Source organism: Pavona decussata, unplaced genomic scaffold (assembly GCF_977016875.1).
Source record: "Pavona decussata unplaced genomic scaffold, jaPavDecu1.1 SCAFFOLD_48, whole genome shotgun sequence".
NCBI lineage: Eukaryota > Metazoa > Cnidaria > Anthozoa > Scleractinia > Agariciidae > Pavona > Pavona decussata.
The window spans coordinates 4,547,175-4,560,298 of record NW_028145470.1 but is presented as its reverse complement, the minus strand read 5'-3'; the positions used below and the strand labels follow the sequence as shown (position 1 = coordinate 4,560,298).

The 13,124-nt window shown below is 39.0% G+C and overlaps 1 protein-coding gene and 1 non-coding gene across 3 annotated transcripts in view; both read right to left on the bottom strand.

Annotated features, from left to right (window-relative positions):
* LOC146481899 (spectrin beta chain, non-erythrocytic 5-like) overlaps positions 1 to 13,124 on the bottom strand; it is a 67,622-nt gene that overhangs the window by 24,941 nt on the left and 29,557 nt on the right. For both annotated transcript variants that reach the window (XM_085107994.1, XM_085107995.1), the window contains 10 exons: positions 12,071 to 12,230; positions 11,387 to 11,464; positions 10,666 to 10,805; positions 9,841 to 9,964; positions 7,864 to 8,010; positions 7,181 to 7,354; positions 6,170 to 6,390; positions 5,288 to 5,474; positions 3,408 to 3,608; positions 1,942 to 2,172 (listed from right to left, as the gene is read on the bottom strand). In XM_085107994.1, coding sequence (XP_084964120.1) covers positions 1,942 to 2,172; positions 3,408 to 3,608; positions 5,288 to 5,474; positions 6,170 to 6,390; positions 7,181 to 7,354; positions 7,864 to 8,010; positions 9,841 to 9,964; positions 10,666 to 10,805; positions 11,387 to 11,464; positions 12,071 to 12,230 — 1,663 coding nt within the window. The remainder of the gene's footprint in view (positions 1 to 1,941; positions 2,173 to 3,407; positions 3,609 to 5,287; positions 5,475 to 6,169; positions 6,391 to 7,180; positions 7,355 to 7,863; positions 8,011 to 9,840; positions 9,965 to 10,665; positions 10,806 to 11,386; positions 11,465 to 12,070; positions 12,231 to 13,124) is intronic.
* Positions 12,790 to 12,862, bottom strand: Trnaa-agc (transfer RNA alanine (anticodon AGC)). The gene has a single exon. It is a non-coding gene; the product is annotated as a tRNA-Ala (tRNA).

Genomic DNA, 13,124 nt, shown 5'->3' with positions numbered 1-13,124 from the left:
AAGAAAGTTAGATGAAAGAAAAAATACTTGATAGGAGCAATGTACTGCTCCGAAAATGATCCCTGAAAAGTTAATGAAGTTTAAAGAAAGCTAACTTAATAGTGCAACTACTTCACTAAAAGACAAAAATTCCCCTCATAGAGCGTACTAAACGTGCACCACAGGAAAGTACTCCTCAGTAGCTTTCATTTGAATAGTCACACTTCAGGATTTCATCCACAGACTCAAAAAGCAGAACCACCTTGTGCAGCATAATAAACAGCACCACAGGAAAGTACTGCTCAGTAGCTTTCATTTTTCATTCGGTGACATTTTACACCTATTGTTGTTGGATTTTATTCATAGACCCAACAAATAAGATTTGCCTTGAACAGTTAAGAACTACTGAAAAGTAATGTCCAGTTATCAAAATTTTAGTTTCAACTCCACTGAGATTGCAATAGTGTTAAGTAGAGAACTTTAACGATTCCCCCTCCACAATGAAGTCAGTCACAGGAAAGTACCGCTCAATAGCTTTCATTTGAATGGTCACACTTTAGGATTTCATCCACAGACTCAAAAATTAGAACTACCTTGTACAGCATAATAAACAGGAAAGTACTGCTCAGTAGCTTTCATCTGAATGGTCACACTTTAGGATTTCATCCACAGACTCAAACGTTAGAACCACCTTGTGCAGGATAATAAACAGCACCACAGGAAAGTACTGCTCAGTAGCTTTCATTTGAATGGCCACACTTTAGGATTTCATCCACAGACTCAAACGTTAGAGCCACCTTGTGCAGCATAATAAACAGCACCACAGGAAAGTACCGCTCAATAGCTCTCATTTGAATGGTCACACTTTAGGATTTCAGCCACAGACTCAAAAATTAGAACTACCTTGTACAGCATAAGAAACAGCACTACACGAAAATAGTGCTCAGTAGCTTGCATTTGAATTGTCACCCAGGGTCGGGTTGTTCGAAAGCCGATTAACGCTAATCCACGATTAAAAGTTAATCGAGGTTTTCATTGTCGCTCGTTAAAGTGCCCCTAACCCTTGAATTTGTTTTCTTTTGGTAGATTTCCATATCTTTCAAGAACTCATTTTCGAAAAAAATTTTAAGAAATATTGAATTCTTTTTTTTTTACGAGCGCTAGAAGTGAAGGCAGTCTTGTCGATATTTTCACCTATCATTCGCATTAGTCCCCCACTCGGCCAAATATGGAGCGTGACGTAAGAAAAGGACATCGTGCAAAAATATCCGAAGATTCGCGGTAATGCTTCAATTGTAAACAGGGAAAATGGTTAAATAATGTGTGTTTTTTGGATGCAGCAACTCTCGAAATGTAGAGAAAGGAATCAGCATGCATAAGATTCCTTCTGAATCCTTCTGGTGTCCTTTTCTTACGTCACAGCTAAGAAAGTGTCAAATATAGGACGCTTCTCATTGGCTCGTTCCTAATGAGCCCACGAGACAAAAATTTGTCCAGCGGGGCTTTAAGGGCGCAAAAATTTAAAAATTTCAGTAACTTTTAGCGCTCGTAAAATAAAAAGGATTCAATATTTCTAAAAAAATTTTTCGAAAATGAGTTCTTCACAGATATGGAAATCTACCAAAAAAAAAAACAAATTGAAGGGTTAGGGGCACTTTAAAATGGGTTTAAAGGCCAATTTCAAGCTAAAGGTAAACAAAAGTTTCAGTCAAAACTGAGGGCCGAAAATCTTTTGGAAGAATCTTTGTTGATTAGCAATTAAACCCAAGTCAAAGTTTGCATTAATCCAGGATTAGTTTAATCGGGCTTTGAACAACTGGGCCCTGAAGAACTTTAAGTTTGTCCATATCACAAACATGAAAGATTAATTAATTCAGTTTCATCAGATAGCAATGTAAATATCTTATCTTTGTACCTCTGTCATTACATTTATGTCTTGTTATTGTTTCTTTAACCATTTACCTGTCTAGTGGCAATCTTTTCTGCAGCAAAGTGACCACTCTGTACCAGTTTCTTTGCCTGCTCGGCCAGCCCTTGAATGATGGGACTGTATGTGTCAACAGCTGTCTGCAAAGCAGTATGCCTGGTCAGCAGTTTCCCGGCAGATGACTCGTCTTTTCCGTAATCCTGATTGGCTGCTAGTCCTGCCTTGTCATTCATCCAAGAGTCTGCTTCATTGGCTTCGGTGAAGTACTGAGAAGAAAACGAAATTCTCAAACTCATGAATAATTCAAAAGCCAAAGACAAAAGAAATCATGCACCGTGACATGTTTGGATATCTGATGAAAAACTCTTCGTCTTTGCATCCTTAATTTCTCCTTCAAAATCAGCTTGTTTGAGAAGTTATATCAAACACTCGTCACAGTGTTTCATCACAATATCAAAAACCTCGAAGTTCGTCAAAAATACTCCGCTACGCGTCATATTTTCAACTCTCTTCTCTGTGTTTGATATCTGATTGAACACTGTGTCTCGTGTTTGATATATTACTTCAAGCATATACAGTCAAAATTTTAAAGATATGGATACGATTTTACAGGAATGTTTCACAGATATGTATGTTATGACTGAAACTAGAACTGTGAGCTTCTTTTAAGGACCAAATCTTTAAGATTTGTCCAACAAAATATGTTATTAGGTAACACAGAGGAAATCTCAGGCATTTGAGAGACTTCGGATTACGTTTACAGCGCAACGCAGAAATGACCACGTGACCATGTTTACCCTTCATTTGCCGCTCGCTGTTTTTAGTTTCTCAGTAAAATTGAGTAGTTTTGCGTTAGCATAAAAGGCCAGAATTATTTTGCACTATTCTCATCTATGTACTCATTTTGTCAAGAAAACATAAACACGCATCTCACGTTTGCCGTTTGTCGCAAACGCGATTCTAAATCTTTCCACTATCTTGTTCGCAATGTATTTCACAATGGATATTCCAACGAAGCCTGCTTCTCGAATCTGACATTCACAAAGATTGACAAAACTTTTAAGGTTTTAATGGGATTTGAGCCATGAACTCTGTGTTTAATGCTCCATATAACAAGAGTTCTTCTCAAGTCATGTCAACCGTGTCGTGCTATAGGAAGTCTATATTCTCTCAGTCTTTCTTGAGCGGTTTTCTATTGAGTGTCGAAAAACTTCACGTTTGTTTTGGTTTTGCTTTACCAAGGTTCGTGATTGGTTAAAAACCAAAACTAATCGTGACTGGATTACACGCGTTTTCCCGCGCTTTAAGCCGGTTACATACATTTGCTTCAAAATTTGATTGGTTTATTGCTCTTTGCTTCTGCTGTGATTGGCCAGAGTAACTACTCTGGCTTGGGTTTTACGACACACGTTGAAACCATTTTATGGTGTTTTTTGTGACACAAATCGGTACTTGGAATATGGTGCACCGCCTGTTATTTGCGAACAACAGAATGACTTACCTTCTGTGACTCAAGAGCATCACCAAGTTTTTGCTTCCGTTCAGCGGCGGCCTCCATGAGTAGTTCCCAGCTCCCACTAAGTTCCTCGCAGCGCTCCTCTATCTCGTCGGAGGCATAATGATTGCTGTCAATCAAATCCTGACCGGAAGCCAGCACAGTGTCGATTCGGAACTGATGATTGGTCAGTTCGTTTTCAAAGGCCTGAAAACATAAGCATAAGTGTGGCAGAGCAACATGGTCAGAAAAACAAGTAGCAATTTGGGGAAATGCTCATCAGATTGAATGATAAATAAAGATTATGTGTAAAGGTTTGTATAGGAGAATACTAATGGTTTCAGGTGCAAAAACTGCTACCAAGAGCTATTTACATTAACGCGTTTACTCAAGTGTCACTGAGTTTTCATCAGCCGGAAACGTAGCTGACCAAGACTAGAGTTTTTGTATCGTTTCACTTCTCCGCAATACAGGCGATTTTTAAGCAACGTTTGCGGCGATTTGAAGTGCGATTTCAAATCGTCTTTGTAAACTTGCGATTTGAAGGCCATTTACGAGCGATTTAATTCGTTTTGTTTACGATCTGGGCAGAGCGCATGCGAAATGAAGAATAATCCCTCAAGGCACCCTCATTGTTGACATTCAATCCACGTTGCTATCATCGCAACAATATTGCAAAGAAATCGCTGTAAAAATGCAGCGAAAATCACCGCTAGTTTACGCAGGCGAATTGATACCGCGAGAAATAATATCGCCTGTGTAAAAGGCCTTTTATTTTTACTTAAGTTTGCACCTAATTTCGCACTTAAACGAACAAAAACTGAGTCTTTCTTCTCTGAAAGAAACGAAAGCGCTTACCATCTCCAGTTATCCTCTTTGAAAAACACATCTGAATCAAGTGATTTTCATTTTACAACAAAAAACGTTTCTTTATGACGTAACAAAAGGAGGATAAACGCGCGCCCAAAAATAAGCCAGTCAGATTCGTTTGCGGCTCACGAGGAAGCGAGCGCGCAGCAGTTTGAATTTGCGCGCGCGTTCCTCGTATTAAAAGTAGATAAGAAACAATAGGCCCTGTGAAGTCCTCCTGTACAACTAGCCCAAGAATTACATTGGGCAACCTGAGGTACAAAGAAAATCCTTGATGTCTTGAGGGTTTACAGCTGGCTTTGACTGTGTTAATTTATACAAGCACTTGTTAAGTAGCGCTTCGAACACTCACGACTCATTTTCTTATTAAAGGATTTATTGAGCCTTTTGAGACCTTAGATTCTAGTACGAGAATGGACTTCAAGTTTTAAGCGAGGTACTAAGAACAGATATATCCCGGGAAGCTTCACTTTACTCTTTGTGAGCGACCAACTTGCCGCAGGTGTTTTGAATGGTGATAGCTAAGCCCTTTTGTGATTCCAAAAAGACGAGCTCGACATTTTCACACATTTGATGACAATGACTATCTCGTTTTCCCGCCAAAATGACAACAGTTCACTCACGTGCGCTCTTTGTCTATTAGAAAAACTCGTTGTCGCAATCGACTCTTACTGGAATATAAAGGTCTCTTATGTTAAGCTTTTCCCCAAAATCGATGTGGAGTCAATCGCAGAAATTTACTATTTACTCGAGATGTGTCATAAACCAACAGGCCATTTCCGAGTAGCTTTGAACCTCATTATGAAAGCGAGGCTAAGTGCAAAGTTTTTATTGCGAAAATCAGTTTTTTCATTCATATGCAAACAAAACTAATTTTCATATGAAAAGTTTTGCACTTAGCCTCGCTTTCATAGTGAGGTTAACAGCAACTTGGAAATGGCCTATTAGATTGACAGTTGGCGGCTGAAGCATACTCATATAAAAAATAAATTATCTCCAAATGTATTCTTAGTTACCAGATGCCTTTTCTGGAGTCTTTGAACACCAATAAGACCTTTACCCAGGTCCCCCGAGGTTGCCAGGGTCATGTGTTCTCGTATCCAGGCCATCTCCATTTCAAGGTCGTAGAAGAAGTGGTGAAGACCAAGAGAGTCTTCAAGCTGTGATTGGCGACTGGCGAAAAGCTCCTTTAATTCATCAAACCTGAAAAAAACCCAAAACTAGTAAATCACTAAAAAAGGCAATTTATTGGATCATCCCAACATGCGCAGAACGTATGCGCAGTGGCAAAAGAAGGCACCGACCTTAAACGTACTGCAACATCGGAATTTTTACCTTTTGAGCCAAAGCTGTGCTTTAACTAAACTATGTACTAGTATACACTCTTGTTAGAGTATGACAGACTGCTAAGAAGAGCAGTTTTAAAGGGGAGGTATCACGAGAATTTGATGTCATTTCAAAATCCGAAAATGTTTGTCTGTCAACAGAAAAAAACAATTGTCTAGTTTTGTTATAAATTATCATGGCAGTGCAATAAAAGTGTCGATTAGTGCCTCTAGTCAGAGACAGAGTAGGTCGGAATGGATTGAAACTTGAAAAATGTTAGGCTAACGTTTTTCAAGTTCTGGCGTTTTAGTTTTCAAAATGTGCTAGGATAGATAACGAGTTGTTCCTTTCAGGAATTGAGTTGATTTCTTTCCTCTCGCTTTTCTAGAGTTATTTTGTAGCTAAGTGAAGGTTTTATTTCACTATTTTTAACAAAAGAGGTCAAAAACCCCATGACGCTCCTCCTTTAACAACAGCAACCCATTATTTTGAGATTCCTTCCTTTCCAATCTGTCTTTTAGCTACTAAAAATAAGTAAGAGAAGTAAGAAGAATCTGAATGGCTATCAGTACCTCTGTAAGATATTCTCTGTTCCCTGTTCAATTCTTTCAGCATCAAAATGCCCGCCATCAATCAAACGCTGTGCTTGGTCGCAAAGGGCCTGGATCTGAGTGTCGTGAAGCTCGATATCAGTCTCCACTCCTTGGTGTTTTTTGAGAAGGAACTTGACACTAGACAGATCATGACCCAGGTCTTCAACGGACATCAGTGTCTCCACTTCGTTCATCCACACCTAGACATCAAAATATCCAAAGAAAACTATTTACTCTAATGACATGTACATGTGACGGCCGGCTGGCTCAGTAAGCTTCGGGTTCACACGAGCAAAGTTTCTTGGCAAGTTTTTTGACAATTTTGCCTTTCTCGTGAGTAAAGAGTGAAGAAGTTTTCCAGTGAAGTTGTTCAAAAACTATCTGTCGACTTGTTAAGGAAAAACTTGACAAATGTTTTCATACACACGAGAATATCCAACTTGTCAAACGTCGACTCGTCAGAGGAAACGTCTTTGTGTACAACCAGCCTAAGATGAGCGAGAGGAGAATTCCCTAAAGCAACCCAGCCTTGCAGCTTTCACTTATCACTTCTATGTGGGCAAATTTTAAAACTGTTGAATACAAAATGTACTGAGAATGACGTATTATTCAGTGAGTGACACAGGCATACTCGGGAAAAGGAAATTCGAGTGCTCCTATCAGGAGTCGAACCTAAGACCTTCCGATTACTAGTTCGGATACTCCACCACTGAGCTACAGGAGACTCGTGAGAGCTAAGGCCATTAAACTAGGTTCATGGGACAAACAACCTGCATACTGCTAGGATTGGAATGTCAATGTGTGGCATATGCGCAATGGAATAAATGTGATGGCACATTTTTTTCTGCTGCTGATTACAAGTTTTCGAGGAACAAAAGCAGAACAGACAAGAAATTACATGCAAAAACTCCACACAAGTTTTGCAAACTTACAGTAAATGACGAGTTAAATTTTGAATTAAATATCAAGTTACACAGTTACCCAACATACCTTCATATCTTCCATGGCCCGATTGAACTGCTGCTGTTGCTGAGCCTGCTGTAATCTGGAACCTTTGTCAGCAGACTTGCTGACTAGCTCACCCCAGCCTTCATTTAATCTTTTTAAAAGGTCTTTGATTTCATTGGCACCATAATGACCTTCACGAATCAGCTTCTTACCACACTAAAAACAACAGTGAGTACAATTAAAGAGTTATTTTTACCACAAAAATAAGCGAATAAACTTGTTCAGGTGGCTGGCATATTGGTAGAACATGCCCCTAGTCGAGAGATGATCTAACTAAAGTTGCCAAAGAGGAGAAATTTTATGGAAGCTGGTGACTGTTGCCAAGTAGCATGCAAAGAAATAGTTATTTAGGATTGTTATTTCGTCCCCTAAAGAGGTTGTGTGAGAGGTCCATCAAGCAAGAGCACAATAGCAAGTCACCAGAAAGCAAAAAAATTGGTTTTTCATTACACACAATGCCTTACTCTTCACAGGAAATAGCAAGCGATGATCGTAGCATGATTTAAGGTAACACAAACAAATGAAAGATGGACTGCTTGATTCAAGTTCTTTTTATACTGAGATCAGATTAAAAAAACTTGCAGGCTGTCACTTCAATGTTACCCTTTGAAACGCATTTCCCACCTAAAATCCGTTGTAAACTTAGTACATTATTCTAACTTTACCGCATTGATGCTGTCAAAGCCATCCTTGTTTGCTGCAATTTCAGCTTCAAACGCTTGATGTCTTTTAAGTTTTCGCTGGATGTTGGTCAAATCTCTGAATGATTCATCAGTCGCAATTTGAAGTTTTTCCTGAATCCAAGCCTCGAACTGAACAGAGAAAAGGACACAATAATGTCGTCAGGAAGGATGTAATTATTTTCATCGCGGTTTAGAAAGTTTAAGTAATATATCAAAGAAGGGAAGAGTGTTTCATCCGATTTCTAAACACCAAGAAGTGGGTAGAAAAAACGAGGCCCAGCTGAGTTTTTTTTAACCAAGTTCGAGGTGTTTGGAAATTATATGAAGCACTCTTTGGAGTGTTTGATATAGCTTCTCAAACTAGTAATAATAGACCCTTCTCCAAAATGGCGGCGACAGATTTGAGTGAGTCAAAGGGGCAGTGTCACCGATTTTTTGTGTCACTTTGAATAGCGAAAAAACATATTTGAATTGACGGAATCGTCAAAATAATGGTTCAGTTTTGTTAACTATAACCCCAGTAATGCACAGAAACTTGTATTAATTATCTTTTGCTGGGGATGGCTAGGATGGAAATGGATTGCAGCTTGAAAAAATTGGCCAGTTTTTTCAAGTTTCTCCTGTGTATTGTAGACAAGTCGTCAAAAACCTGCTTATAGTTTGTTCTTCCCCGGATAAATACCTTGATATTTCCTTCTCGGTGCTCTAACAGCAATTTCATGTTAGAAAAAAGGTTCTTTGTCAAATATTGAGCCATTGATGAAAATATACCAAATCGCCGTGACAGTGTCCCCTTAAAATTGAACTGAATGAAAAACTGATTCCAGCACTGGAAAGAGCACCTTTACTTTAGTAACCTTGCAAAGTTTCAGCATACAGTCAACTCTCTCGTAAGCGACCACCCTTGGTGCACGAAAAAGTGGTCGCTTACGGGAAAGATAAACAAACTAATCCTAATACTGGATTGATTAATTAATTACATAAAAATTCCACCTTAGCAGCTAAAATAAGGCAAATACACTGTAGAAACTAATTTATTTATTTTTTTTTTTTTCACATCTATTCATTCTTCTGATGAAACTTTGTATAACATCGTTCATGGTTCATTTTGGAACAAATCACTGTACCAATTCCCGTTTACCTACAGATCTAATTATAGCCATCTTCCCTGTCTGTACCCTGTCGTTATCTGTCAGCAGTCCGGGGAAGCGTCATCAAAATTGAACTTTGTCACTTCTGAGTAATGATTTACAAGCGATCATACATGATTATGTTGGGTGGTCGCTTACCAGAAACAGAAAACAAAAGAATATGTGTAATTTCTGGCCTAAAAAGTGGTCGCGGTCCCTTAAGAAATTTGAGTAGTGGTCGCTTACGAGAGAGCTCTTAAAACAGTATTTAACTGAGAAACAAAACGGTTGTTTACGAGGTGGTCGCTTACGGGAGGTGGTCGCTTACGAGAAGTGGTCGCTATGAGAGAGTTGACTCTATTAGGTGTCATATCAGCTTAGGAAATGTACGATGAAAATTGACAAATTTACAGACGTTTGTATGACTGGGGGTATTGGTCATACCCCCAGTCATACAAACGTCTGTAAATTTTTCACTTTTCAACTCACATTTTCTCAGCCGATATTACACCTGATATGCTGAAACTTTGCAGGGTTACTAAAATAAAAGTGCTCTTTCTAGTGCTGGTATACGTTTTTAATTTTAACTTATTTGAATTTTCGGCCGCCATTTTGGAGAAGGGTCTATTGTTGGAGGAAATCAAAGGAAAAGTTGACCAAATTTCATGATAATTAAGTTCCAAACAATGCAATGTTGTTCAATATGGACGCGGAATATGTCCCGGAAGTAGAAGTTTACCGCCTATTCCATAACCCCCTCCCCCCAAATCCACTCTGTCCTTAAAAAAAAACCATCTACAGGTTTACAAATCAGTAACACAAATTCTACCTCTTGAGTGTCTCGCTTAAAGTCCTGAAGCAGTTGCGATTGAAGCAATGCTTGTCTTCTCTTTGAAGCCAGCTGTTTAACATTCTGTCTCCTCTTGATGACTTCATCCTTGCGTTTTGAAATCCTAATCAAACAAACAAGAAATATAAATCACGAGATGATGTTATGAAAGTTTCACAGTACAGTTGAGGGGCATCTCTACGTACATTACTTTAGACCTAACACTGTATCATTGTTGAGTTTATCAATAGTCACATTGTGATATGTTACGAAATTAGACAGATTTAGAATCGCGTTTACGGTAAACGTGAGATTCATCAACTCTCCGCGCACTAGTAGGCGCTTAAGGCAGAAGGGACTTAGATGAGAATAGAGCAAAATAATTCTTACATTTGATACTAACGCAAAACTACTCAATTTTACTAAGAAACTAAAAACAGCGAGCGGTAAATGTAGGATAAACATGGTCACGTGGTCATTTCTGACGTTTGCTGTTTACCGTGAGCCTAATTCTAAATCGCTCTATTGTCTGTAGACAAATTAGTTCGCCTTATCTGTATGGTTAAACCAGTGAATGCTTCATCCATGTTTCCTTTGCTATGATGTTAAGTCCATTGTAAGCATAGTGCAACCCTGGCCATTGGCATGATATATTGGCTCAAACCTTGAACGCTGTCTAGCTATAAATGTGAGATAGAAGGTTCTAAGTCACACTTGGTTACGATGTCGATTTAGTGACATTATTAAACTACTTTTTGAATAAAAAAGGGCCGGATGTAAACTTGTTGTATTCTTTTATCTCTTTTGCACAGACAGGGGTCTCACCATTGTCGATCACGATGACCAGCCTTCATCAAACTACTGGCCATTTCCGATAAAGAGTTCAGCTTTTCGTCCTGAGCTGTCAAAGTCTTCTCAAAATTCTCCTGTTGTTTGAGTAGCATGGCAACATCATCTACAGAGGTCTAAGGACAAAGCACAGATGATACAATGTATGAAATACAAGGAAGAGTGTTTCATGCGATTTCCAAAACCAAACACCAAATAGTGGCTTCAAAAAACGAGGCGCAGCCGAGTTTTTACTTGTGCCGTGAGGCCGCAAGTCTTAAATGGCCGACGTTCGAATTCTTTTGTGTGTTACGAATTTCCACAGGTACCCCAAGCTCTAGGAGTCTTTGTAAATAGTCTTTCTTTGGTACCTTGGGAGGACTGTAGCTTCAAATCCAACGGCACAAGTGAAAGCTACCTCTAGCCTCTGGATTTTTTTTTCAAACCCACTTCAAGGTGTTTGGAAATTAGATCAAGCACTTTCAAGTGTTTTATATAGCTTTTTACACCACCAATAATTTTAGGAGAAATTCAAAGCAAAATTTCACCAAATTTTACAATAATTAAAATGACATTTCCAAACCTCCTTCACGGTAGTGATTTCCTTTGCTTTTTCATCATGAATTATTAATGAGTTTAAGGAAGTGAAAGTAATGTAACCTATACATCAACTACATCAATACTGTTTTTACCAGCTGATCACTGAATTATTTCATACCCCAAGATCGTCATTAGAGAGGAAGGCCTCGTGAGAAGCAGACAAGGAGTCAACATGCTCTGCATCGCGGATAAACGCCTGAAAAATAAAAACGATTTTGCGTTATCTTTTCTCACCGCAAATAAAGAAAAAAGTAAATAAATAAACAAACAAACCTCTAGAATAAAAGAAAGCTATGTCAGTGTAAGGGTAAGGCTAAAAGTGGGAAGCCAACTTGACTAAGAGTAGTCCCTTACGTACAATGAAGCGAGCTCGTCGCGTCTCCTCGCGGGAGGCAATTTCCGCGCACGCGCGCGTACTTCACTCGCTTTACCAAGGGACTACTCTCAGACTTTTACAAAGTCTAAACTATTTCATTTTGTGAGACATTGATATACAGCATATTGATAATAAACAATGCTTCAGAAAAGTACTTCTCAATCTCCACAGGTTTCATTCAACGATGGTGCCTTCTAAAACAAAGGCATTTCACGCTGTTTGTGACCATACAGAAAAAGGAGATCTTAGCAAGTTGTTTTCCCGCATAAACCATGCAAAAATACCTAAGCAAGCACCGCAGAACGTATACACAGTAATGCAGTATCAAAAGGAGGCACCGTTATTAAACAGGGACACAGAATCATCCACAGAATCAAATGTTAAGCGCCACATTGATTACCTCGAGGACAACAGAGGACAACTCACCTGTAAATCCTGGCCTTCATTGAGTAGGTCATTTCTTTCACACCAAGTGTCCTTGAGCGCCACCTTTTCTTGTTTCAATGCTGTTACTCTGTCCTTCACCTGTCTCATGCGTGGATTGGAAGCTACCATCTTCTGACCGTATTCTATTAACTGGTCAAACCTACAACAATTGAGTTCTGCATAAGTCCCCTTTCTTACTCTTTTTATCTGGGTCAGCACTCAACGCTTCTCTCTTCCTGTGATGGCCCAAACAACACTTGGAAACTAGGTCTGCAACAACGTTCATATGCTCTAAGCTTGAACTTCACAATAGCCAGGAAAAAAGAAACACGCGTATGAAAATTGATTAAGTATTTTGGTTCTGCCTGGAATCTCCTATTTTAGCGAAGGCTCGCTAAGCCATACGCTAAGCCAATCTACCACTGATTGTACGTCATGTGATAAGAACTGGCAAGGTAGACGTGTAAAGCATTGTGCGTAATAAGGACTAGGGAAAGGATTGATCTATTTCCCCTGTAACTGTCTCACAACTTTCTTCTTTGTTTGGTGAGATGTCTACCACGACGGCATTCAAGACAAATTGCTTTGCATGGTTTTCAGTAAGTTCTGAAGTAGATGCCAAAATTGAAAGTGAAATCTATATATAAATAAATGAGAACCCACTGCGAAAACAATGTACGCAACTAAAGCAGCTACGAATAGAAAGCCTAAAAAAATTCAGGCTTGAACGGGATTCGAACCCATGACCTCTGCGATGCTGGTGCAGTGCTCTACCAACTGAGCTATCAAGCCAACTGGGAGCTGGTCATTTTGTGAATTCATAATATATCCATAGAAGATGAAGAGATGGAAGTAAAATATATGTAATACATAAACTTGAACTTAGGATGAAAGAATAAATAAATGACAAACAATCGTTGCTATACAAGCAACTTTAAATAGTTATGAAAAGAAAGCATAGAAAATTCAGAAGTAGGCAGCTGGTTCAGTTGAATTCTGATCTTACTAGAATGTTATCGAAAAAGTAGAAGAAGCATTTAATGCTTCAAGCCCT